General features: G+C 49.5%; 2 protein-coding genes across 7 annotated transcripts in view; one reads left to right on the top strand and one right to left on the bottom strand.

Moving 5' to 3' along the window:
- The window catches only part of TRPM4 (transient receptor potential cation channel subfamily M member 4), a 36,165-nt gene extending 15,508 nt beyond the window's left edge, over nucleotides 1-20,657 (bottom strand). For 4 of the 6 annotated variants that reach the window (XM_061173130.1, XM_061173132.1, XM_061173133.1 and 1 more), the window contains exons 1-14: nucleotides 20,550-20,657; nucleotides 20,173-20,240; nucleotides 16,061-16,235; nucleotides 15,483-15,663; nucleotides 15,120-15,283; nucleotides 14,732-14,915; nucleotides 10,379-10,440; nucleotides 10,043-10,228; nucleotides 9,603-9,702; nucleotides 6,964-7,076; nucleotides 6,261-6,593; nucleotides 5,947-6,081; nucleotides 1,050-1,179; nucleotides 726-871 (exon numbers count right to left, since the gene is read on the bottom strand). In XM_061173130.1, coding sequence (XP_061029113.1) covers nucleotides 726-871; nucleotides 1,050-1,179; nucleotides 5,947-6,081; nucleotides 6,261-6,593; nucleotides 6,964-7,076; nucleotides 9,603-9,702; nucleotides 10,043-10,228; nucleotides 10,379-10,440; nucleotides 14,732-14,915; nucleotides 15,120-15,283; nucleotides 15,483-15,663; nucleotides 16,061-16,235; nucleotides 20,173-20,240; nucleotides 20,550-20,573 — 2,001 coding nt within the window. In that variant the 5' untranslated portion in view covers nucleotides 20,574-20,657. Of the gene's footprint in view, nucleotides 1-725; nucleotides 872-1,049; nucleotides 1,180-5,946; nucleotides 6,082-6,260; nucleotides 6,594-6,963; nucleotides 7,077-9,602; nucleotides 9,703-10,042; nucleotides 10,229-10,378; nucleotides 10,441-14,731; nucleotides 14,916-15,119; nucleotides 15,284-15,482; nucleotides 15,664-16,060; nucleotides 16,236-20,172; nucleotides 20,241-20,549 lie in introns of those variants that run through there. The other 2 variants (XM_061173131.1, XM_061173135.1) reach the window with 2 other exon arrangements.
- Nucleotides 20,658-21,839: 1,182 nt separating this feature from the next.
- Nucleotides 21,840-25,505, top strand: HRC (histidine rich calcium binding protein). Its single transcript, XM_061173375.1, has 6 exons — nucleotides 21,840-23,614; nucleotides 23,693-23,763; nucleotides 24,299-24,367; nucleotides 24,629-24,683; nucleotides 25,170-25,206; nucleotides 25,391-25,505. Exons 1-6 carry the CDS (start codon nucleotides 22,000-22,002, stop codon nucleotides 25,425-25,427), a joined length of 1,884 nt encoding a protein of 627 aa, XP_061029358.1. The 5' UTR covers nucleotides 21,840-21,999; the 3' UTR covers nucleotides 25,428-25,505.
- Nucleotides 25,506-26,067: the final 562 nt, after the last annotated feature.

Here is a 26,067-nt window from a genome sequence, read left to right as displayed (position 1 = left end):
AGGACTCAGGGAAAGTATTTGAAGTGCCAACAAATCATTCCAAGAAGTGAAATGGGACTTCCTGCTGGGTAGGCAAAACTTCTTGTACTGAGGATGGGACTCTCTTTGCCCCTGTCAGATTTAGATTAAGGAGACCGAGAGTGTTTTCAAAATGTCAGGATTAGCAGGATGGGAGCAACTATGGGGGCACACAGGTCTCCCCAAAGGAAGGGTAGGATTTCCTAAACCAGAGTTTGTCTATATCCAAAACACTAAGTAATTGTCCAGTGACACCACTTTAATTGTTGAAGCCTGGCAGTGGGCACCTCTTAAGGAAGTGGGAAGGACTCCTTATGTGAGAGGTGAGACTTCTTACTAAAGTCCCGGGTATTCCTATATCTGGAATAGAACTTTTTTTAGTTCCCTGACCAGGGACTGAACCTGGGCCACGGAAGTGAAAGCGCCACATCCTAAGCACTGGACTGCCAGGGGATTCCCTGGAATAGAACTTTTTAGGAGGGTGCGCTTTGCTGTGGGAAGGTTGGCTTTACTGTGGCAGGGTGTGAGGCTTCTTTTGGGAAGACCAACCCTTCCAGGAGAAGGCTGAGACTTTCTGGAGAGGGGTTATCTCCAGGGAGAGAGGCTGGTTAAGACCACGGACTGCCCACCATGGCAGGGGCTTATCCTCCAGACTTCCCACAGTCCAGCTGAGAACTGTTTGGGATGTTGGTATATCAGATGCTCACCTGTACCCCATCTTGGGCAAAGAAGGCACGGGCATCAGCCTGCATGGCAAGGTGGAGGCAGGTGGCATCCCCCCAGAGTGGGCAGCGCCAAAGAAGCAGGTGAGCAGCCCGTTCCTCGCTGCTGCGGTAGCATTCTCCAAAGAGGTCTGGGTGCAGGAGATTTATGTGAGAGGGAGGAAAAGTAGTAGGAAGACGGTGTGAGCGAAGAGATGAGGGGATTGAAGGGGAAGAGGCAGAGTGACGAGAGGAGGAATGGGTAGGTTTACAACCCCCTTCATGGCAGCTCCCTGTCCCTGCCCCGCCAGGCACCCATGCCCCACGCACCAACAGCCAGCCCCTCAAACTTGGCTGCCAGGTCCTTCCTCCGTGCTGCCTCCTCAGCCTCAGTCTCCAGGCGCCCCAGCACTCGCAGCAACAAACAGGCCCCAAGAGCTAAGGCCACGGAATTGGAACCCTGGAGAGACAGAGACGGGGGTCACAATTAGGGTCAGAGTTTGGAATGAGAGTCACAGAGGGGTGAAGAAGGTGAGAGGAAAGCTTGTGATCAAGGGAAGGGACAGAGCCAGAGGTTAGGAATTAACTAAGATCGGGAATTCCCTGGTGGTCCAGTGGTTAGGACTCCATGCTTCCATTGCAGGGGACACGGGTTTGATCCCTGGTCGGGGAACAAAGATCCCGCAAGCTGCGTGGCATGGCCAAAAAAAAAAAAAAGAATTTAACCAAGGTCATCAGAGACCAAGGATGAAGTAATATTTGTAGATGGATCTGGAAGAAACTGGACATCAAGGGAAAATGTCAGAAGTCAGGTGGTTCAGAGACCAGGGGCTGGGCTGGAATTAAAATGACATCAGAGGTTACAGACAAGCCAAGAAGCAATGGAGATGTCACCTAAGATGGCAGAGTAGAGAACTTCAAAACACTGTCCCTCCACAAAAGCAACAAAGAAGCTGGCAAAAAACTGTCAGGATCAACTTTTTCGGAATTCTGGACTCTAACATAAAATTTACAGCAAACAGGAGAATGCTTAATGAAAGATCTCAGTAAAAGAGCACTGTGACATTTTAACTAATCCACTTACCATTGCCAATTCCCCAGCTCAGTGGTTGCCTTGAAGGCAACAGCCCATATTCCTGCTTCAGGTTGTTGGTATCAGAAGCAGCAATTCAGATCTTACTCTTAAATAATTGTGGTTGTGTGTATAAACCTAGCTTGTGGCTCTCTGAAGGGACAGCTCAAGGGTTGGCCTTTGTTTCACTGTTTTTGGTGCTTCCCCAGAGCAGAAGTGTCTTCCCAGGTGGTGTTTGAAAACATTAAACACAAATGTATCAGCCTCAGCTAACTGAGGCAAAGAATAACAGATTCTTTGCCTCAAGTAGCTGAGGCAAGCAATAGATACTCTGAACAGCTTGGGAGGGAAGAGGGGAGCAGCTGGGGAAGGAGATGCTTGGGGGAGTAAGGGGTTTTAAAAGCTCCTATGGGGAATTCCCTGGTGGTCCAGTGGTTAGGACTCTGAGCTTCCACTGCAGGAAGCACGGGTTAGATCCCTGTTGGGGGAACTAATATCCCGCATGCCACGCAGCACAGCCAAATAAATAAAGAAGTAAAAATAAAACAAAAAAATAAAAAGCTCCTACATGTACCAGGAAATCTAGAAGGCTACAAACATGACCAAGACTGGATGCATGCTCAGAAAAGACTATGGAAAGCCCTAAGCTTTCACCTCTGGCTGACCTTTAGGCTCAGCAAAAGCAGGAAGTGAAGGCTAAAGTCAAATTGTAAACAGCCTGCCTAAGTGTTGAAAGACAGCTCCACAAAGAGCCAACCTGCAAAGTGGAAGAGCTTTACTCCCCCACCCCTGTGCATTTAAGGGAATCTCTGTCAAGTCACTAGCTGACCACTAAGCTAACAGAATGGGGTTTCAGTGGCCATACATGACAAAGAATACAGACTTTACAAAAATAGCTTAGGAAAGTCACTAAGCAAACAACCACCACCCACAACAAGCAGCAACAACAACCCCTGAAGGAAGGAGTTAAGCTGATTTCCAAAGTTGCCATATTATAATATTCAAAATGTCCTGTTTTCAACAACAACAACAAAAATTATGAGGCATGCAAAGAAACAAAAAAGTATGACCCATTCACAGGACAAAATAAATTAGGAAACTTAGCCACTGGATTTACTAGAGAAAGACTTTAAATCAACTGTCTTAAATATGCTCAAAAAGCTAAAGGAAATTATGAACAAAGAGCTAAAGGAAGCCAGGAGAATGATGTGTCAGCAAATAGAGAATAGAAATAAAGATATAGAAATTATAAAAAGGAACCAGGGACTTCCCTGGTGGCGCAGTGGTTAAGAATCCGCCTTCCAATGCAAGGGACATGGGTTCGAGCCCTGGTCCAGGAAGATCCCACATGCCACGAAGCAACTAAGCCCGTGTGCCACAACTACTGAGCCTGTGCTCTAGAGCCCACGAGTCACAACTACTGAGCCCACGTGCCACAACTACTGAAGCCCGCACCCCTAGAGCCTGTGCTCCGCAACAAGAGAAGCTACCGCATTGAGAAGCCTGTGCATTGCAATGAAGAGTAGCCCCCGCTCGCCACTAGAGAAAGCCTTCACGCAGCAATGAAGACCCAATGCAGCCAAAAATAAATAAGTAAATAAATTTTTAAAAAATAAAAAGGAACCAAATAGAAATTCTGCAGCTGAAAAGTGCAATAACTGAAATGAAAAATTCATTTAAAGGGCTTAAGAGCAGCTTTGAGGAGACAGAAGAAAGAATTTGTAAACTTGAAGATAGGTCAATTGCGATTATCCAGTTTGAGGTGCAGAAAGGAAAAAGAATGAAGAAAAATAAAGAGACCCTAAGAGATCTGTGGGACACCATCAACCATACCAACATATGCATAATGGGAGTCCCAAAAGGAGAGGACAGAGAGAAAGGGACAGAAAGAATATTTGAGGATATAACATACTAAAACTTCCCCAATCTGATGAAATACATGAATCTGTACATCCAGAAAGATGAAGAAACTCCAAGTAGGATAAATTCAAAGAGATCCACACTACAAAACATTATAATCAAATTACTGAAAGCCAAAAACAAAGAAAGAATTTTAAAATCAGCAAGACAGAAGTGACTCATCATATGTAAGGAATCTCAATAAGATTAACATGTACGGTTAAATAATTATATATATAATAGTTATAAAACTATAAAACTCTTAGAAGGAAACATAGGGATAAAACTTCATGATCTTGGATTTGGCAATGGTTACTTAGATATGACACCAAAAGCACAAGAAAACAAAGGAAAAAAAAAGACAAATGGGACTTCATCAAAATGTAATACTTTTGTGCATCAAAAGACATTATCAACAAAAGGAAAAGACAGCCCACAGAGAGAGAGAATGTATTTGCAAATCATCTATCTAATAAGGGATTAATACCCAGAACATATAAAGAATTCTTTAAACTCATCAACAAAAAAGACCAAAGAGTCAATTAAAAAATGGGCAAAGACTTGAATAGACATTTCTCTTAAGAAAGATAGATGGCCGATAAGCACATGAAAAGGTTCTCAACCTCACTAATCATTAAGAAAATGCAAATCAAAACCAAGTGAGAGGGCTTCCCTGGTGGCGCAATGGTTAAGAATCCGCCTGCCAATGCAGGGGACACGGGTTCCAGCCCTGGTCCGGGAAGATCCCACATGCCGTGGAGCAACTAAGCCCGTGTGCCACAACTACCGAGCCTGCGCTCTAGAGCCTGCGAGCCACAACTACTGAGCTCACGCACCACAACTACCGAAGCCCGTGCTCTGCAACAAGAGAAGCCACCGCAATGAGAAGCCCGCGCGCTGCAACGAAGAGTAGCCCCCGCTCGCCACAACTAGAGAAAGCCCACGCACAGCAACAAAGACCCAACGCAGCCAAAAATAATAAACAAATAAAATAAATAAATAAAAATAAAACTTAAAAAAAAAAAAACCAAGTGAGAGGGACTTCCCTGGTGGTCCAGTGGTTAAGACTCCAAGCTCCCAATGCAGGGGGTTCGATCCCTGGTCAGGGAACTAGATCCTGAATGCCACAACCAAGAGCCTGCATGCCGCAACGAAGATCCCACGTGCCGCAACTAAGACCCGGCGCAGCCAAGTAAATAAATAAATAAATATTTTAAAAAAAAAAAAAACCAAGGTGAGATCACACCCATTAGGATGGCAATTATAAAAAAGAGACAGAGAGAGAGAGAGAGGAAGGAAGAGAAAAGAGAAAAGAAAAGAACAAGTGCTGGTGAAGATGTGGAGAAATTGGAACACTTGTGCATTGCTGGTGGAAATTTAAATGGTACCACCACTGTGGAAAATAGTATGGCAGTTCCTCAAAAAATTAAACCTAGAATTACCATATGGTCCAGCAATTCCACTCTTAGATATGTACTCAAAACAATTGAAAGCAGGGACTCAAACAGATATTTGTACACTAATCATAGCAGTATTATCCACAATAGCCAAAAGGTCAAAACAATCCACATGTCCATAAACAGATGAATGGATAAAGAAAATGTAGTATATCCATACAATGGAATATAATTCAACCTTAAAAAGGAAGGATGTTCTAATACATGCTACAACATTGATAAACATTTATCTCAATTTAAAAAAAAATCTATTTATTTTTAACCAATGACCGGATGGGCTGAAAATAACCCAGGGCTGAAGAACTCCTGTCAAGATATTTCTTTGACATAAAGATAGGGTCTGTCTTTGATCCTATTCGAATACCATGACTTTTTTTTAAACTTCTCAAATGTGTCCCAACACCTATGTCTCACCAGCTTTAATCCAGGCCCCCATCTTGGCTGCCTGAAGCTTTACCTTCCTACCTGGCATCCTTGCCTCTAGTCTTGTCCCCTTCTGCATTGCAACTACAACAATGCATCTAAATTGCAAGCACAATTATGATGAAATGAATCCCCATCAGCTACAGATAACGTCTAACTTCCTCATACAAGCAACCACTTTGAAAGGATGAGATTGATGCATATGTATAAACAAGGGTAAATGCCCAATATATACTGTTAATGGAAAAAGCAAGTTACAAGAAATGCATGATATGGGGGGGTGGGGAGGAAGAAACAGCACAAGCATTGGAGTTCGGTAGAAATAAAGGACAGGAATGTAGGAGAGAGTAGAATCAGAGATCAAGTCAGCACTCACCATCTCCCAGAAGTACATGGCCATCTGAGCCCTGTTGAGCAGTAGTGCCCAGAGGAGCAGGTCAATCCAGGGTGCCTGCCCGGGGACGGCTTCCAGCACAAGTTCTGAGGTAGCCTTGTCCCAGAGCAGATACGACTGGAGGCGAGGAAGGCAAGGTGAGCGTTGTCTCCGCCCCAGACCTTTCCTGACTCTGCCCCAACCATCAGCCCCCACACCCCGTTCAGTCACACACCCCCTGCTCTGACCACGCCCCCTCCTGGCATAGCCCCGCCCCCAGACCCTTTTGTGCTTCCCCCACCCACCCCATTCCTTACATCCTCCTTGCTGCCATCGCCCTGGTGGGTGCCCCCGGCGGGGAACGTCGGCGCACACGTCTTCCCCAGCAGCATCCGCAGCACCTGCCCCACCTTAGGGGGTTGTGGCTCCGAAGAGGGTTTAGAGACTGGGCCTTTGTTGCCTGTGCCGTGGGACACCTGGTCCAAAAGGCTGCGGATAAGTGAGTTGGGGGGCGCTGCGTTGTAGAGCTGGGCCAGGCGCGTAGGGGTCAGGAAGCAGCCCAGGCTAAGGCCATGGGAGATGAGCAAGCGCACGAACTCTGGCTGGTCATTCAGAAGGGCGTCCATGAGGGAGGCTTCCAGGTGGAAAGACTGGTGGGGGCGGAATGAATGGGGGAAGAGTTGAGCACAGAGACAGGCAGAAGGCCAGGTGAGGTCAGAGATTAAGGACAAGAGATGGGGGTACAGAGCTATGAGTGACAGATGGATGGATGGACGGTCGGATTGATGGATGGGTGGAGGGATGGATGAGAGGATGGATGGGTGGGCAAGTAGATGGATGGATGGATGGGGAGAGAGGGAACAAGATGGGGACAGATGGACAACCAGAGATGGATGCACAATTAAGAGAAGGCTGGACAGGCCATAAAGGAAGATAGAGCCAGATGTCAAAGGAGTCAGGGAGTGGGGGAAATGCATCCCTTTTGTCAGGATCCCCAATCGCCAGGCCCCAACCCCTCACCCGCCATCGGATATCCCCCCGGAAGAGTTCACTCTGGGCAATGTCCACACGGTTCCAAGCCACAGCCAAACGCAACTCATCCAGGTAAGCTGAGGCTTCAGAGCTCCCACAGGCTGAAAGGGTGAGAAGGAGAGGGGGCAAGAAGTCAGGGGAGGTTGGGAAGATCTGATGAATGTCTGTATTGCTTCTACTTGAGATGCCTGACATTTAAACTCTGTATAAAGGCAATGTTGTTGGGCAGAGTCTGGGGTCTTAAGAAGTCAGGCTATTACAAGCATAAGGTCGTTCAACCCAGGGGCAGAGTTGAATGTAAATCTCTTCAGACCAGTGGTTGAGAGGCCCCAAGAAAAGGAAAGGGAATCATTTATTCATTTAACATTTACTGAGGTAGGCTACGGGCCAGGCAGTAAGAGGGATGGAGAGAGATTGGATACAGTCCCTGCCCTGAAGGAGCTCATTCCCGGGAAATATGTCCCAGAACCACATAACTGCCCTTAGAGTGATCGGTGCCCTTGGAGGAGGGCATAGAATGTGATTAGGACCCAGGGGAGGCTACAATCACAGAGGTATGGAGAGATCCAAGGGAGCCTCCTAGGGGATGCACACTGAGGTAGGGCTTTTGAAAGACTAGTAGGATTTGGAAGTGTGCATCTAAGGTGAGAAAAGAATCATCAAGGCAGTAGGAGCAGCTTGAGCAAAAGCCTCGGTGCAGGAAAGCACAGGCTCTGACGGCAAATGTGAGTCACTCTGGTTTCCTGCAACTTGGGAATATTTGTGAGACGAAAAGTAGCAGAAAAATGTAAACATTAGCCGGACTTCGGAAGAACTTGGAGGTCACTAAATAGAACAAGGAAGAACAAGTGGCCTTTAAAAATTTGATCGGATAATTTAATGGATCCAAAAGTGTGCAGTCAACCTTGTGTGACCTTGGGCAAGTCACTTGCCCCCTCTCTGAGCCTCAGTTTCTTCATCTGCAAACTGGGGAGACGGTCCTTATAGGAAGGGTTAGAGGATCAGGGGCAATAATGTGCGCCAGCTGCTCAGCACAGTGCCTGGCTGTTCCTAGACTCTTATGAAGCATTCATCCCCTTCCCTCTTCCTTCCTCACCTGCTGAAACCCCATCCCTTCAACTCTGCCAACACTGAGACTGTCCAGCCATCTCCAGTTTCCCCAGCAGAGTGTGATCACTTGTACTTCTGCAGGCAACAGACTTAAAACACCACCCCCTCAAACCACATCTAGGAGAGCCGCTGTGTTTTCTCGCAGGAGGCTGATGAGTTAACTTCTGTAAAATAAATCAGATTTGCCCACTGACTGTCATCCTCTATTAAAGGATGTGTCCCCACAAGAAATGGAATCATATTAAGAAGAGTTCCCATTTATTAGGCTCCCCCTGGGGACCAGGCACTGCCCATAATCTGCCTCTGAGGCCCACAACACTCCTGCCAGGTATTATCTCAATTTTTCAGAGAGAGAAACTAAGGCTCAGAGAGGGAAAGTCTCTTTCTCAAAGTCACACAGCAGAGAGGGGGCCAAGCTGATACTCAAATTTTAGTTTTGTCTGATTCCAAAGTCAAAAATAACTACCACACCACAGAACATGGTAGATGCAATTGGGGTGGGGACCTGGAACTCAGAACGCATTACAAATTGACACTATGCCTCTTGAGAGTTTTTATCTAAGTGGGTGTTTTCCCTGTAAAACTCTTCTGACACCAAAAATGACCCTCCCCACCCACATCCCCACAGAGCCCTGGGGATCCCCCTTACCACTTATTTATCCCACCTCCGCATCTTACTAACTCCAAAATCTACTGGCTCTTCAAGGCTGCCCAGTTTAAATACCACCTCTCCGTTTTTCTCCCCTTTCTGACAGCAGTTCCTCTCCCATGCTTTTGTCTTGAATTTTACTTAAGGTTGTGTCCAAACAACCCTGGTAGGAACTGCTTTTATCTCTGAGCCTAATCTTTGTTGAATGAATAATGAGCTCCATCCTCAGCCTCTACCAAGCAGCCATTATGCTCCCTACCTTGGTTTTCATCATTCATTCCTCTAGTGAAATATCAGGAGCTCCTTGCTGGGAGATAGCACTCTGGTTTTTCTCTGACTCCTCCACCCCTCAGGGCTTAAAACATATTGGAGGCATATAGGAAAAGTAGAAAGGGTGAGTGGGTGGATAGATAGAAGAATGGACGGATGGATGAAAAGATGGATGGATAGATGAAAGATGGATGGATGGAAGAATGATGAGTGGATGGAATTGTTACTAGATGTGTGAATAAACTGGTAGAAGGATGGGTGGATGGCAAGATGGATGGATGATTCGATGGATGGAAGAATGAAGGATGAATGGAATAATGGGTAGATGGAAAGATCAATGTACATATGGCTGGCTGGATGGATAAAGGATGAAAGGATGGGTGGATGGATACAACAGAAGGAAAGCAACGTTGGAACATAATGAAAGTATCTTGGGAAAACTGTCCAAATAACACCATGCAAAGCCCCAAAAGGCAATGATAAAAGGAAAAAGATTAAAAGGGGCACAATTTAGAGAGGATGGATAAAGTGCCAAGGCCAAGAGAGGTGTCCAAAGTTGAGCTGACAGTGGGGGAAGTTTTGGGACTCCAAGCCTTACCCTTGACAAGGGCCTTCAAAACGATGGTCTCAAATTCCTCAGGGCCATCATCAGCTGAATAGACTGTCAGCAGCTCCTTCCGAGTCATGATCCTCTCCACCTGCAGAATACCAAATTTTGCAACCCACACCCAACTCCCTGGCCCTGTCCACAGAGATATAAGAGAACATTCCCCTGCAGGACCCAGTAGTCTAGGTGCCTAGCACCCTCTACTCCCAGAACTTAGGGGGGATCCAGGCCCCCAGGCCTCTCCTCCCTTAGACCCAGGAGTCCAGGCTCCCAGCCTTTCCTCCCTCATATCCATGAGGCTGGGCCCCCATTCCCCTTCCCTTGGATCCAGGACTCCAAATCCTCAGCATCCTCACCTCTCAAGACCCAGGAACCCAGGTTCCCAGCTCTCTCCCATCTCAGGTTCCCAAGTTGGGCCCCCAATGTCATACCTGGGCCTGTAGGATCTCAGGGTCCCCTTTGGGGAAGAAACGTTTAATCAGATCTTGGGCGTCACATCGCCTGCCTCCTCCACTCCCTGGAGCCAGAGTGTGGATCTCTGCCAGGCAGTCTGCAGCTCCCCCAGATCCGGCCACCAGGAGGCAGGGGAGCTGAGCCTGGGTGGCGTCCTCTATCCGCTACAGGACAAAAGGGGGAGTCAGGTTAGGGAAGGCAAGTATTCACACCTCCTGGAGTCTAGATTCCCAGCCCCCTCCTCCCCTAGGACCCAGGAGTACAGCCCCCCGCTACTGCCCACCCCTTAGACCCAGGCACCTGGGCCCTTATACCTTCAACATCTTTTCATCACCATCAATCAAGAGAAGGAGGACAGGGATGTCAATTCCAGTCCCTGAGGAGAGAAGAGAGCACAGGGCTTGGTCACCTCCCATCAGCCTCTGTCAGCGATGGGAGAGAACCACATTTCCCAGGAGTCCCCAGGGCAAATGCTGGTTTCTGCCTAATCCTCTGTCCCGAGGCTCATGAGAACTGTCATGCCTTTGAGGATGTTGGGAGGGGCCAGATCTTGAAGACAGTAATGTTCAACTTCTCAAGGGAGGAGAGGGCTGGGAGCCTGGACTCCTGGGTTCCCAAATGAGGCATGAGTCAATCCTATAACTGATTAACCATCCAGGAGCCAGGAGAGGATGAAAGTGCAAATTGAAAATAAAGGAAATAAGGAATAGAAAGGACTATCCAAATACAATAAAGATATTTATCAAAGCCCAATAGCAAACTCATATAAGTTTTTTACGAACTCTATTCCAAATAAAATAAGAACTGAAATAACATTACTACTATTCACACTTATCTGGGAGTTTTGAGCTAATGTAACAATGCAAGAAAATGAAATAGTTGGAATGAAAACTTGTATATATATTTTTTAAGCTGGAAGAGACAAAGGTATCTATTTGAAGGAAAGATGATTTATATTCTCAGAAAATTGGAGAGACTCCACTCAGAATAACTAAATATTAATAAGAGAATTTGGTTAAGAGGATTAATACAAGAAAAATACACAAAAATAAAAAACTTTTCTCCAACTATTATAATATGTATCTTATCCATGTTTTCACAAAAATGATAAACTACCTGGGAATTAATTCATACAGAAAGGTATAATATTTTTATAAGGAAATTGATAAACCTTATATAAGGACAAGGCCTGAATAAATGGAAAAACAAATACCATGTTAACCTGTCACAATGTAACACATAAATTCAATGCAGTTTGGAGAAAGAGGGAGGTAGGAGGAGGTTGGCAATGTTTTCCTTTTTTTTTCTTAATGGAACAAAATAATTTTTAAATTCATATGAAAGAATTAATATCAGAAGAGTTAAGAAATTTTTGAGAAATGACAGTGGGGAGAAACTTTCCCTAATATACATTCAAACGTCTTTAAACTGCTGTAAACAACAAGAATATATATATATATATATATTTTTTTTTTTTTTTTGGCCGTGCTGCACAGCATGTTGGATCTTAGTTCCCTGACCAGGGATTGAACCTGCACCCCTTGCATTGGACACGCAGAGTCTTAACCACTGGACCACTAGGGAAGTCCCAAACAAAATATATTTTTGGCACAGGAATAAATAGAGAGGTAGAAGAGGAAAAGGTTCAGAAATACTTCAACATATAAAGGAACTGAATATACAACTTAAGTGGCATTTCAATTTAGCTGGGAAAAGATGGTTTATTTATTAAATGGACATGAAGAAAACGTGGCCTCCCATTTGTAAGAAAAAAATGTAGACTCCCTATCTCAAAACACCTAAAAATCATTTCCAGATGGATTAAAAGTTTAAACATAGAAATATAAGATATTAAAAAAGAAGACTTAACATATTTGTATAGCATTGGAGTGAAATGGACCTTCCTAAAAAACCAAGGGAAACCAAGGGGCTATAAAAGGAACAACAAATATATCTAACTACATAAAAATGATAGAATTTTTATGGAAGTAGACACCATAATTAAAGTATCTTTTAAAAATTTTACATCTAACAGTCAAAGTGTTACTAAGGACAGGATACAAAGAATTCTTACAAAAAGACAAGAAAGAAATAACCCAATTCAAAAATGTGCAAAGAATATGAATAGACAGTTCATAATTGAGGAAATCTGATTGGCCAACAAAATATATGTTTATATCTTTTAATAGTGGTTAGATAAATTAAAAAATCAAATGAAAAGTGGCATGTCACTTTTTACCCATCAAATTTGCCAAAAAAAAAATTTAAACCAAGAGTATCCAGAGCCGGTTAAGACTGGACAGAAAAGGAAACTCTCACACATTCTCGATGAGAGTGAAAACTGCTACACACTTTTAGAAAGTTATCTAGTACTATCTATTAGTATACACACAGAGCAATCTCACTTGGGGGATCTACTGTATAGAATTTAAAACACCTGGATGTAATTATGGATGTTCATACAAAGATATTTATTCAGCATTGTTTGTAGTGCCAAACACTGATAGCACTTTAAGTATCCACCAATTGAGAAAAATTTAAATAACAGATGGTACAACCATTACCAAGGAATATCATGCAACTATTAAAAGGAGATACAGGGCTTCCCTGGTGGCACAGTGGTTGAGAATCCGCCTGCCAATGCAGGGGACACGGGTTCGAGCCCTGGTCTGGGAAGATCCCACATGCCGCGGAGCAACTAGGCCCGTGAGCCACAATTACTGAGCCTGCGCGTCTGGAACCTGTGCTCCGCAACAAGAGAGGCCGCGATAGTGAGAGGCGCGCGCACCGCGATGAAGAGTGGCCCCCACTTGCCGCAACTGGAGAAAGCCCTCGCACAGAAACGAAGACCCAACACAGCCATAAATAAATAAATAAAAATTAAAAAAAAAAAGAGATACAAGATAGAGTAATTTGTATCTAAAAGGGATGGTTGTAAGAGAGTGATATGTATACGTACAGTACAAAAGAGAGAAAGGAACACCACTGAGCATAGGATTTTATAAGCATAGACAAAGATATAAAAGGATTAACTCCAAACCATATAACACAGATTACCCCAATAGAAGGGATTGGAGCTGGGAAGGGAATTTTCTAACGTCTTTTTTTTTTCTTCTTTGACCAGTGGGTTATTTACAAACTACAATTCAGGCAATGATATGAATTTCCTTATCTACCTTCGCATGGTTTGATTAGCTCCAATAAACACATATTAAAGCTGCCATAAAATATTATGTTGAGTGAAAGAAGCCAGTCTCAAAAGGTCATGTATTATATTATTCCATTTATTTATCTTCTGGAAAAGAGAAGACTAGAGTGATGGAAAACAGATCAGTAGCTGCCAGGGGCTGGGTACAAAAGGAATGCCTTCATGGTAACAGAACTGGTCTATGTCCTGACTGTGGACATGAATCTCTACATATGCCTAAACTCACAGAATTATACACCCCAAAAAAGTCAGTTTACACCCCAAAAAGATAATTTTAAAAATAAGATTAAAGTTGCCAAAAAGCTAAGTAAAGTTTAAGAATTAAATGGGGGACTTCCCTGGTGGTGCAGTGGTTAAGAATCCGCCTGCCAATGCAGGGGAAACGGGTTCAATCCCTGGTCCGGGAAGATCCCACATGCCGTGGAGCAACTAAGCCGGTGCGCCACAACTACTGAGCCTGCGCTCTGGAGCCCACGAGCCACAACTACTGAAGCCCATGCTCCACAACAAGAGAAGCCACCGCGATGAGAAGCCCGTGCACTGCAACGAAGAGTAGCCCCCGCTCGCCACAGTTAGAGAAAGCCCACGCACAGCAACGAAGACCCAACGCAGCCAAAAATAAATAAATACTTTTAAAAAAAAAGAATTAAATGGACACTTTTTAAAATACAGGAAATGTTCATAAAGAAGCAGGTTTCTGTTTAGTTGACTTTCTACATTGGGCATTTCTTTCTGTTTTAGTGATTTCTGCCCTGTCTTTATTATATCCTTGCTTCTACTTTCTCTAGATTTGATTTGCTCTTCTGTTTCTAGGATTTTTTTAAATTGGAGACTTAAATCATTGATTTTCAACCTTTCTTTTCTTTTCATTTTAGATAAGCATTTAAGTCTACAGATTTCCCTCTAAGTACTGCATTAGTTGCATCCCCAAAGTGTTGGTATGTCATAACATCATTATCATTCAGTTCAAAATATTTTCTAGCTTCTTTTTTTTTTTTTCCTTCTTTGATCCATGGGTTATTTACAAACTACAGTTCATGCAATGATATGGATGAATCTCACAGAAATAATGTCGAATATGAGAAGGCAGAATTTAAAACATGGGGTTGGTGTGATTGTATTCATATGAAACACGGTCAGAACTACTCTATGCTGTGACAAGCAGGATAGGGTGGCTCTTGGGTGTGGGCAGAAGGCCTCTGGGGGCTGGTATTATTCTGTTTCTTGATCTGGGTGCTGGTTGCATAAGTGGGTTCAGTTTGTTAAAAATTCATCAAGCTGTCCACCTTTCGGTATTGTAGATTTCAAGATAATGATTTTTTCAAACACAGCAAATGATGGGAGAAGGCACTTGACTACAGGAAACTCCCCCTGGCCGCAACCCCCAAATTCCAACCAGATCTGACCACTGGGATCCTGAGCCTTGGGCTGTGAATCCCCAGTGGAAGGAGCCACTCACCTCCCACGCCCGTCTTCTGTTGGGCAAGGTAGGACTCGAAGCCCAAGCGGAAGCGGTTCTCGCCGCCCAGGCGGCTGTGGGTGCCGTCGTCCACCAGGAGGAAGGCCGAATAGTTGTAGTCGAGAGGGAACTGGACCCCATCCTCAGGGTCACCGCGCCACCGGTACCTCGCAGGAAACGAGCCCTGGGGGACAAGTGGCAAGACCAGGGAGTCTTTCCATCAGGGCCAAGAGGACAGACACCAGTCGTTCGTCCTTCAGACCCAGGAGACCAGACACCCAGCCCTGTCCTCCCTCAGACCCGTGACTACAGGTCCCCAGCCCCTCCTCCCTCAGACCCAGGAGTCCAGGCCCCCAGCCCCCTCCTTGTCCAAGACCCTGGGTCCCACCTTGGGGTTGATGAGGGTGTGTCTATTCCGAACCACACCCCAGGGGGCCACGCCCATGGCCACCACCTTGTTGCCCCCAGTCCTGGCCATCTGGTGGTCCCGCACAGCCACACCCACATGCCGTCCAATGCCCTTGTGCAGCCCTCCGGTGACAATCCAGGCCCCTACACAGCGACACAGACTGGTGGTGAGGTCCAGAGACACACAGGAGTGCAGAGACAGAGAGAGAGAGACTAGAGAGTGAGACAAAACCCCACACACGAAGACGGGATGGGGGGAAAACAGAATTCCAGGGAAGTGGGGGAGATGGGGGAGCAGTTGGCCCCGGCCCAGGAGGCAGAGCCCCTGCCCACCCTCAGTCACCTGTGTTCTGGGCAGCCCGCACCAGCCCGCGTCGCAGCAGGTCCTGCAGCCAAGTCTGGAGGGTGGGGCCCCTCGACCCCCCCAGCACTGACACCACCAGGTTCGGGGCCTGGAAGCCCCATATGTTCGTGACCAGATTATAAACTGTAGCTGGATCCGTGCGGTCAGAGAGCCGGAGGAACTGTGGACACACAAGAGGAAGGGACACGGGGAGGGGGACAGAGACAGAGAGAAAGGGACAGAGACGCAGAGAGAGGAGCACAGAGATGGGGGGAGGGGGGACGGGGACAGAGACCCAGAGGGGAGGGATGGAGACCCAGAGAGAGGAGGACAGAGACCCAGAGAGAGGAGGACAGAGACCAGAGAGAGGGGGACAGAGACCCAGAGAGAGGGGGACAGGCTCAGAAAAGACAGACAGTGGTGGAGGGGACAGGGATCCAGGAGAGGTGAAGATAGGGATGGGCAAATGAGGAGACACAGCGTTCAGCTGGGACACCCCCAGACCCTGGCTCCGGGAGCCCCTGAGGCATGCAGCCCCACTGGTCAACCCTGGCCCTGCCCAGACATGCAAGCCTCACATTGCTGGCCTTGCGCCCGGCACCCAGGAAGTCCAGGTCTCCGAAGGCATCTGTGGGCTTCTCCGTGGTGTGCAGGTCACTGTCCCATACGGTCACCATGGCTGCCCCGAATGCATCCTCCACAGCCACCGATGGGTGGGCACACCGGGGTTGCCCACACTGGCACAAGGTCCCCCTGAGGGGGGAGGGGAAGGAGGAGGATGAAGCCCAGAGGTGTCCGCACCGACCCCAAGCATCCTGTAGAAATGTCCATATTTCTGCATCTCCCTCTAGGGGAGCTCACAATCCATACTGACCCTGGCACTGGCCCTCCACGGTTCTGACCAGCCTGAGGGAGAGACTGGGGCAGAACAACCACAGTCACCTCACCCACCAGCAGGAAGCCACAGTGGCTCAAGAGCACCTGAGCAGGGAGGTCTACATACCAGGCCCCACACTCACTGTTGCCTTCAGGGCCTGAGGTGGAAAAGTGCAGGGGGCCATCGGGGATGTCCTTGCTGCCCCCATTTCAAACAGATGATATTCACATGAAAAGGAAAATCAAGAGAGTGATTCACAGAGCACACATGCACTAGAGGCCAAGGCAGCTGTGTGACTTTGAGCAAGTAGCTTCATCTCTCTGAGCCTAAATTTCCACCTCAAATGGAAAGACAATGATAGCACAGCCTACGTCATAGAACTATGAGAAGCCAATGAAATAACACAACATTTCCTAAAATGGGGGCCGCATACCAGATCCAGTCTCCGTGAACTCCACACAGAGCTTTAAATAACCTTGAACAACACAGTGAGAAAGTCATTCCTTTTTGAGCTCTCCTGATTACTGTCAAGGAGAGAGGCTCAGCGGGTGCTAGAATATTTTTAATGCCTAACTCTTTACTTTCTCTTTTGAACAGAGAAAAGCTGGCCTCATGCTCAGAAAACTGGGCTGGCAACAGCATCCATTTAGATGGTAAATACTTTTTATTTGGTTTTCATTGTGATTGTCTTTTATGCCTTGTTTCTTTCTCTTTGTGGCAAATGGAACAGATTTTGCATTTATGGTGATCACATATGAAACTTTTTTCCCCCTAAATAAATACACAAGTATTCCTTGTCACCTAATGGGATTGGCACCTGAGTTTAAAAACAGGAAGCAACACGGGTTTGGGAGATGAAGGATTTATTTGAAAATGTATCTAAATCTCTTTGGTCCCTGATTCCAGAAGGGATTCAAATATCAGGGGAGACCTGCATTTATGTAAACAGAGTGAGCCATGATTTAAGGACTAATTTTATGGAAAGAATAGCACAGGTGGTCCATGGATTTGACAAGAGTTGTAAAGTCACTAAAAGAATGGCCAACAAATCCAAACAGAATACACCAGCTCCTGGCACAGTGAGAACTATAGGATACACCCTTCCGTCTTCCTGAGTCTACCTCCAGGGTCCTGGCATGCCTCAGTTTACCCACTTGATCCTTTCACCCATCTCAACCCCGTCCCTGGACCCCCCTCATTCCTGTCCATCTACTTCTCACGAGCCCTTCCGGGCAAAATTTCTTCATGGAATGTTCCAGAACCTGAACTGTCCAGTACAGTAGCCTCTAGCCACACCGTGCTCCTTATATTCAAATAAATTAAAATTAAATACAATTAAAAATTCAGTTCCTCAGTTGCTCTGGCCACATTTCAAGTGATCAGGAGCCACATGTGGCCGATGGCTGCCATATTGGATGTGGATATAGAACATTTTCACCATTGCAGAAAATTCTGGTAGACAGCACTGGCAGACTCCCCCTCTGTCCGTCTCATCTCCTACCCCCCCTTTCTCTGTGTGGCCACTGAAACCGAAATTGTTCCTGATAAAATCAGCAATTACCTGCACGTCCCCGAATACAGTGGCTTCTATTCAGGTCTCATTTGACTCAGACAAAGTAGCACTGGTCATAGCTAAAAGGCTGATTCTAGAAAACCTTTTCCTTGGCAGAGCACACCCGTTCCCCTGGCTGCTCTGTCTCTGCCTCATCTGTGGCTTTCTCTTGTTTTGTGCCTCCCTTGAGTGTAGGTGTTCCCCAGAGCCAGGACCACATGCCTTCCCTACATGGGTCTCAAACTCAATGCCCCCAAGGGCCAGGCAGGTAACGTAAGAGAAAGAAGCATCAGGTGGAAAATTATAAGTGGATGTGCCGGAGGCTGTGCTGACTTGAGGCAGCATGTCTGTCTTGAAGCATTCAGAGACAAGTTTTTAGCAATCCTCTTCCATGGAAGAAAAAAAAAAAACATTGGCCATAGAATTGCCAGTTTGCAACCTCCTCTGATTTTACACTTTCTTCCCCCCATCCTACTTCCAGTTTCCATTACCACCTACAGCTAGGACTTCTCAAATCTTAGATGGAAGTCACAGACCTTTCCTGAGTCCCTGAGCCAGGTTTGCAACGCCCCTGGCTCCCCCAGGCCCCTCCCACACACGAAGTCCCACTCTGAGCTGGGTGACATTTCCCAAACCTACTCATGCACCTGGGTTCCCATCTCGGGGACAAGCTCACTGTTTCCCAGGCCCCAGACCAGATGTCTGGGCCCATCCTCCCCTCTCCCCTCTCACTCTGCAAATCCATCGGTCCCCAAGCTCCTGCCCCTGAATCTTTGCCCCGTCCCCACCTCTCTGTGTCCCCTCAGCCCTGGCCTGCCTCAGGCCTGTTCTCCTCCCACCTGCCCCTTGCCCAGCCTCTTCCCCAGCTTCCTGAACTATTCATCCTTACGTGGCCCTCAGAGCATCTTTCCACACCCAGAGCTGACCCTGCCCCTCCCATGGCTCCCCAGAACACCAAGACACGGTCCCAACCCCTCGGGGTGACATTTAAGGCTGTGTGACTTCTGGCCCTGCCCTCCTGCTTGATATCGTCTTTCAGATGCTCCCTGCACCTTGAACTCTGCCCCATTTGCAAGCCACATCATCAACAGGGGGCAATTTATACTTGCTGTTCCCACTCCTGGAATCCAACCCACCTTCAACTGTCAAACTCCAACTTTATCACCTTCCAATGTCACCTCATTAGCCCCTCCTCCTCCAGAAGCCATTGGCGACACCCTGTGTCCCCTCCCCGGACTTAACCAGATGCCTCCTCTTGGCTCCCACTGGGCCCAGTGGCTTGTCCTTTGCAGCTCCCATCTCCTTGCCTTAGAATCATCTTCCTCCCACCAGACCAGAGGTTCCTAAACTTCCTTGACTGCCCTTTCCATCAGTAAAAGTTTTTGAGCACTCACCCCCAAATAATATATACGTTTATTTATACATAATTCAAGCCATCCTGCACTAATATAGTCATAATAAAACACACACTAAATTAGGAACGTTGACATTTCCCATACCCCAAAGATTGCCTTGAGGACACTAGAAAGCCAGAACCCACTTGAGAGACCATCACTGAAGGCCAGGAGCTCCTAAGGGTGGCCACTCCCCACCCCCCAGCCACCCAGCACAAGCACAGGCCCTACACATGCTAGTAATTGCTACCTTCCGGTGGTTCCTATGGACATATTTTCCAGTGCTTACTATGTGCTGGGCACTGTTTCAGAAATATCTCAAGCAGTAACTTGTTTAATTCTCACAATATCCGCAGGAAATAGAGCCTGTTTTTATGCCCAGATGATAGATGAGGCCCAGAGAAGTGAAATGATTTGCCTGAAGCCACACAGCACGTGTCCCAGCTGAAATCTGAACCCTGGCAGGGCCTGTGCTCTTGAAAATAATGCCCCCTTGGAAGTGCTGAGTGAGAGTTTCTTGGAGGAACGAACGAACAAGTGAATGAATGAAACAGAGACAGCCAAGAAAGAAAGACAGAGAAAGTGACACCAGGAGGCAGAGACACACAGAAGGCACACGGGGAAGGAAAAAAACAGAACCCAGCCCTGGGGCTTGAACACTGACCCTGAGCGGGAGGATGGGAAATTGGAAGTGTTTGCAGACTGACCCAAGCCCTCCCCGAGGTAGAGAGCCACCAGGAAACGCCCTAGGGAGTATCGGCTCTGACAAGGCTGGGGAAGGGAAGGAACCGAAGGGCGCGGTCTGCGGTGGGTGGGGTCAGCGGACCCGGGACACTCTGGGGTCTGTCCCCGGGGCGAACTCCTCACCCCGCATCTGTGGGGTCAACGATGAAAGTCGTGCACTTCTTCTTCTTGAAGATCTTGGGGATCCAGCTCTGGAGACAGGAACAAGGAGTGGGGGGGGTTGATCCAGTTCGGTCCTATGGGTCACGGAGTGACCCACCCGCGCCCTAGCCAGAGAGCCAGGAGTCCGGGACCCCAGTGCCCTCCTCTCCCAGACTCAGGAGACTCGACCCCCCCAACCCCCTCACCAATCCGTCCCCAAGGACCCTGGAGTCCGGGTCCCCAGCAACCCCTTCCTTTGTCTGACCCAAGAATCTGGGTCTCAAGCACCCTCCTCTCTGGAAACCAGGAGGCCAGGCCCTAGCTCCCTGTTCCCTCAGGCCCGGGACCGGCCGCTGTACCTGCTCCTTCTCCGCACCCACCATGCTGCCGCAGCCACCGCAACCTATCCGGCTCCCTGCATTCCCTCCACCAACCCAGGTTCTAGATGCGCCCTGGACAAACCGGATCCGCCACTTCCCAGCCCAGCCTGGGGCGGGGCCAGGTCTGGGGGGCGGGGAGTCTCGGAGAAGCGTAGAGCGGGAGGCGGGGCAAAGGGTCGGACAGGACCCAGAGAGAGGCGGGCAGGGACCCAGGGAGAGGGGGACAGGAACCCAGGGAGAGGGGACAGAGACCCAAAGAGGAAATGCCAGCGATGAGAGAGAGGGCACACTGACCCAGGTCGGGGGATGGGGGGCGGGAAACACAGAGACTTAGGTGGGGGCAGAGAATCAGAAAGGGGGAACAGAGATTGGCGGGGCGCTACATTGACCCAAAGACAGAGAGAGAGAGAAAGGTTTGGATGGGTGGCAGACACTCAGAGTGAGAGGGAGAAGGGGACAGAATCCTCAGGAGGTGGGCAACAGGGACCCTGAGAGAGAGCTGGTGAAGAAACAATGACAGAGAGAGGGAGACCCATAAAGAAGGATGGGAACCCAAAGAGCGAGGGCGACGGTGACAGGATGAGGAGTGGGAGGTATTGATATGCGGACAGGCAGGGCCACGTGTCTCCTGACAGCTCTCTGACAGGGACAGCTGCGGCCTCCTGGGTAACCTGAGCCCCTTGCCCCCCCTCGCTGTATTTATAGCCCTGGCCTGGCACCATCCCCTGCCCCCAGATCTGAGTTCCAGGGACAGGAGGTCATGGGTACGTGTGCTGGAGCAAAATTCCTTTCACGCCATTCCAGGGCTTCCATATTGGCATCCACCTTCTCAGCAAAGTAGCCCATTCTGGCCAGAAACTCCCCATAATCTAACCTCCAGTCCTTCTTTGGCAGGGGTTTCTCCCCTCAGATACATCCCTCCTGCTACCCTCCCCCATGGCCCAGGCTCCCCCCAAATTGGCCTACTAAAAATCTAGCCATTGTCTTCGCAGCTGCCAAACATGAACTTGTTGGCAACCCAAAGTCAAATCCCTTGGCTCCTCTCTCCTGGCCAAGGAGAGACCCCTTCATCCACCCCCTCCCCAGCTGGGAGGAGGAGGAGCAGGAGGGGAGGGGCAGGTGGGGACTGACCCAGAATAACTCAGGGCTGAGAGTAAATTTAGCCACAGAGAGGGGAGGGGAGAGACCCTATTGGCTGGGAAGTGGGAGGGAGGGCCGGAGAGGAGGGTAAGGGGCTCTGGAGACTGCCTCAAAGGGCCTGGCTGTGAGGGCCAGAGGGCAGAGGCCGAGAGAGACACAGCAAAGGAACAACACAGGGAGAAAGAAAGAGAAGGAGCCCAAAAGGGACAAGCACCCCAACATTCATCCACATAGCCATAGCCACAGTGGGAGCCAGCCCTGGGAGAAGCTCTGCTGCCTGTCTGTCCCCATGGGCCACTGTGGGCCATGGCTGCACACTTCTCTCCTCTGGGCTGCAGTGGTCAGCCTGCTTCTCCCCACTGCCGTGACCCAGCAGCTGAGAGGGGCTGGGCCGGGGCCCAGCAACTGGAACAACAATGCAGGAGCTTCGGGGCCCTCAGAGGACGCGTCGGGCAAGTTTGGCCACCCCACGCACAGCCATAGAGGCCACGGAGATGAGAACAAGGATGTTTCCACGGAGAGTGGGCATCATTTCTGGGGCCACGGAGACCACAGAGAAGAGGACGAAGATGTCTCCAGAGAATCCCAAGACCATAGGTACCAAGGCCCCAAGGTGGGAGATGAGAACATCTCTGATGAGGAGGAATATACAGAGCATGCTCAGCAAGCCCGTGGGCACAGAAGCCATGGGAATGAAGACGCGGATGATTCAGCTGAGCACGGGCACCATTTCCCCAGCCACGGGAGCCATGGCCATCAAGATGAGGACAAAGACGAAGTTGTGTCCAGTGAGCATCACCATCATATCGTCAGGCATGTACACCGAGGCCATGGAGAAGAGGAGGATGAAGAAGAGGAAGAGGAGGATGTCTCCACTGAGTATGGACACCAGGTCCACAGACACCGAGACCATGGGAAGGAAAAGGATGAAGATGTCTCAGATGAACACCACCATCATGGCCCCAGCCACAGACACCGAGGCCGTGAAGAAGAAGAAGAAGAAGAAGATGATGATGATGTCTCCACTGAGTACATACACCAGACCCACAGGAGTCAAGGCCATGGGAAGGAAGACAATGAAGATGTCTCAGATGAACACCACCATCATATCCCTAGCCACAGACATCAAGGCCACAGAGACAAGGAAGATGAGGATGAGGATGTGTCCACTGAACACTGGCACCAGGTTCCCAGACATACCCACCATGGCCTTGGAGACGACGAGGAGGAGGACGAGGAGGAGATCACAGTCAAGTTCAGCCACCATGTTGCAAGCCACCAACCCCAAGGCCACAAGAGCGCTGAGGAGGAGGACTTCCCAGAGGAATATGAAAGAGCAGTTCCTGGCCATCACCACCACGGAGTCCCCAAGGAGGAAGATGAGGACATCTCTGCCAAGCTTGGCCACCAGGCTCCCAGCCACAGGCAGCAAAGCCACAGAGATAAAGGGACTGGCCACAGAGGGTCCATCAAAGAGGAGACTAGCCACCAGCCCCCAGAACACATGGGGGTAAAGGATAGAAGCCATTTAAGGGAGAGTGATTCTGAGGAGGAAGAGGAAGAGAAGGAAGAGGATCACAGCTCCCATGAAGAAGATGATGAAGGTTCAGAGGAGGGAGGAGAAGGCACCCACCATGGCAGCCTGGACCAGGAGGATGAGGAAGACAAGGAGGAAGGTCATGGCCTCAGCCTGAGCCAGGAGGAGGAGGAAGAAGAGAAGGATGACAGGAGGGAAGAGAGGGCTGAGGTTTGGGTCCCACTGAGCCAAGACCACCAGGAGGAAGAAGATGAGGAGGAGGGGCTGGAGGAGGATGAGCTCCCCTTCACCATCATCCCCAACCCACTGGCCAGGAGGGAGGTGTCTGGAGGTGCCTCCAGTGAAGAGGAGAGTGGTGAGGACATGGGTAAGTGATCTGACTGGATGATGGGGGTGGGGAGGAGCGGAGTCAGCCTGGGTCACCGCTGCCCTCTTGTCCCCACAGATCAGCAGGACGCCCAGGAGTACGGGAACTACCAGCCAGGGTCCCTTTGTGCCTACTGCTCCTTCTGCAATGTATGTCCGCAACCCAGCTCCATCCACCAAGCTGTTCCTAGAGTTTGTTCCAGGGCTCTGGTGTGCCTTGGGAGGGCCCTGAGCAATGGGCCTGAGTAAACAGAGACACTTCTGGGGCCAAGTGGGGGACAGACTGGAGGCCAGGAGGCTGGGGAGGAGCCTGGGACAGTGGTCCAGGAAAGAGAGGGTGAGGCCTGAGCTGCACTTGCAGATGTGGGGACAGGGAGGAGGGTTCAAGGCAGAGCCGAGGGAGGTGGGACAGGACTGGAGACTGACAGGCTATGGGGAGAATAGGAAGAGAGGGGGTGAGGAGAGTACCCAAAGGTCCAGCCCACAGTGACAAGGGGACGTCGGGGCGCCTTGCAACAGGGAAATGAGGGGGTGGGAAGCAGCTTAAGCAGGTTGGAGGAAGATACTGAGCTCAGTGTCAGAAGTAATGAGGCTGAGAAGTTGGGGATATGTCCAGCGGTCAGGGTGGAGGACTGGCGGGTGCCTCCCAAACGTCTCTGCCTAACCAGGCTCCTCTGGTCCCCAGCGATGCACTGAATGTGAGAACTGTCACTGTGACGAGGAGAACATGGGAGAGCACTGCGACCAGTGCCAGGTGAGACTTCCCCCAGACTCAGGGATCCACCAGGTTTCCGGATGGCCCGGGACCATCTGAGCACCCCCAGCCCCAAATCCTCTGCCCTCAAACTGACCTAACCCCTTACCCCTGATGCAGCCTTGACTCCAAACCCGATCCTGCCTCTGACCTTAACCTCCACCTAGCTAGCCTCCTACCCAAGTACGGCCCACGCCCCATCCTAACTCCGCCCCTGACCACCTCCTACCGCTCATTCTCTCTCCCCATCCCCGCCCCCAGCACTGCCAGTTCTGCTACCTCTGCCCGCTGGTCTGCGAAACTGTCTGCACTCCGGGTGAGCATGGTTGGGGCCCAGAAGAAACCTGGTGAAGGTTTCTAGGCCGCGGGGCCTAGTGGGTGGAGCCAACCTGAGGAGCAGGCTGGAAGGTTATGGGGCGTGGCTATGTGGGGAGGCGTGGCCAAGGCTGGGACTCTGTGACGAGCGGGAGGAGCACGGAGGGGCGGGGCCGGGCAGAGGGAAGGTTGGGGATAGGTGCCAAAACCTAAGAGGTTCGGATTGAGGGGGTGAGCCTAGAACAACCAAGAGGTTGGGGCCAAAGCAAGTGGAATTCGAAGGACGCGGCGAGGGGTGGGGCTATTGGAGAATGGGAACACTTAGAACACTTAGAGCCAGGAGGAAGGAAGGAGTCCCTGTAGAAGGAATTAGTTTGGGGGAAGGAATCCAGAAAAGGGGGCGGAGCTAGTCCTGATCCTGGACTGAGTGAAAAGTGGCCCCCAATTTCACCCGTGGTGTACCCCTCAAGCCTCTTCTCTCCCACAGGAAGCTACGTCGACTATTTCTCCTCGTCCCTGTACCAGTAAGTGTATGGAGGAGGGATGTTTAAGGGCCCCGTTTAGAAAGGTGTTGTCCCGCTATGAATTATTGGACAACCCTGAGCCTCTAGTCCCCCCTTGGTGAAATGGGCAGGTTAACGATCTCTAAGCGCCCTGGTGTGAGCTTTGGACACTTCGGCTGTCCAACCTCTGCGTCCTTCTCTCCAGAGCCCTGGCAGACATGCTGGAAACTCCGGAACTCTAACCCAGACACACGGCTGCGGCGCAGATACATCTCCCTGGCCCTCCAACCCCTTTCCACGGGCCATATTTATTTCTCTGAATAAACGTGCTCCCCGAAACCTCATTGTCAGGCCTCGGATCTGGATCCTCTGGGCACCGGGGAACGCGGGTGGTGTCTGAGGGAGAAGGGGCCTGAACTCCTCGAGGTGGTTGGTTGCTAGGTCCTGATAAATAAATCAGTCAACACGGGAGCTTTTTGAAACAGTTCTCTTTACCCGTGATCACTGAGTGACGCCTAGGGCAGGGAGGCCGACCAAGAGTCGGGGGCGAGGGCTCCCCCACCGTCTTTCCTCTCCCCACGCCACGTCGCCCAGCGGCATCGTGGAAAGAGGATTCTCCCATGCAAACCCCGGAGCTGGAGCGGAACGGGGAGCGCAGTTCTGCCCCCCCTACCCCCCCCCCCGGGGCACGGACACGGCCACAGCACGGGGGGCGGAGGGGCCTCGGGGACACGAGACACTGGGGAGAGAGAGGGAACCCCGCCCGCGGCTGACCCCAGGCACCGGCGACCGGACGCCGCGGGGCAGGGCTGAGTGGCACAAAGGGCGAGGCTTTTAGCAGCGAGTCCCCCCTCCCCTCCTTTCGGACGAAGAAGGACGACT

This window comes from Eubalaena glacialis, chromosome 18 (genome assembly GCF_028564815.1).
Source record: "Eubalaena glacialis isolate mEubGla1 chromosome 18, mEubGla1.1.hap2.+ XY, whole genome shotgun sequence".
Classification (NCBI taxonomy): domain Eukaryota; kingdom Metazoa; phylum Chordata; class Mammalia; order Artiodactyla; family Balaenidae; genus Eubalaena; species Eubalaena glacialis.
The sequence above is the reverse complement of the archived record's forward strand: the minus strand, read 5'-3'. Positions and strand labels throughout refer to the sequence as shown.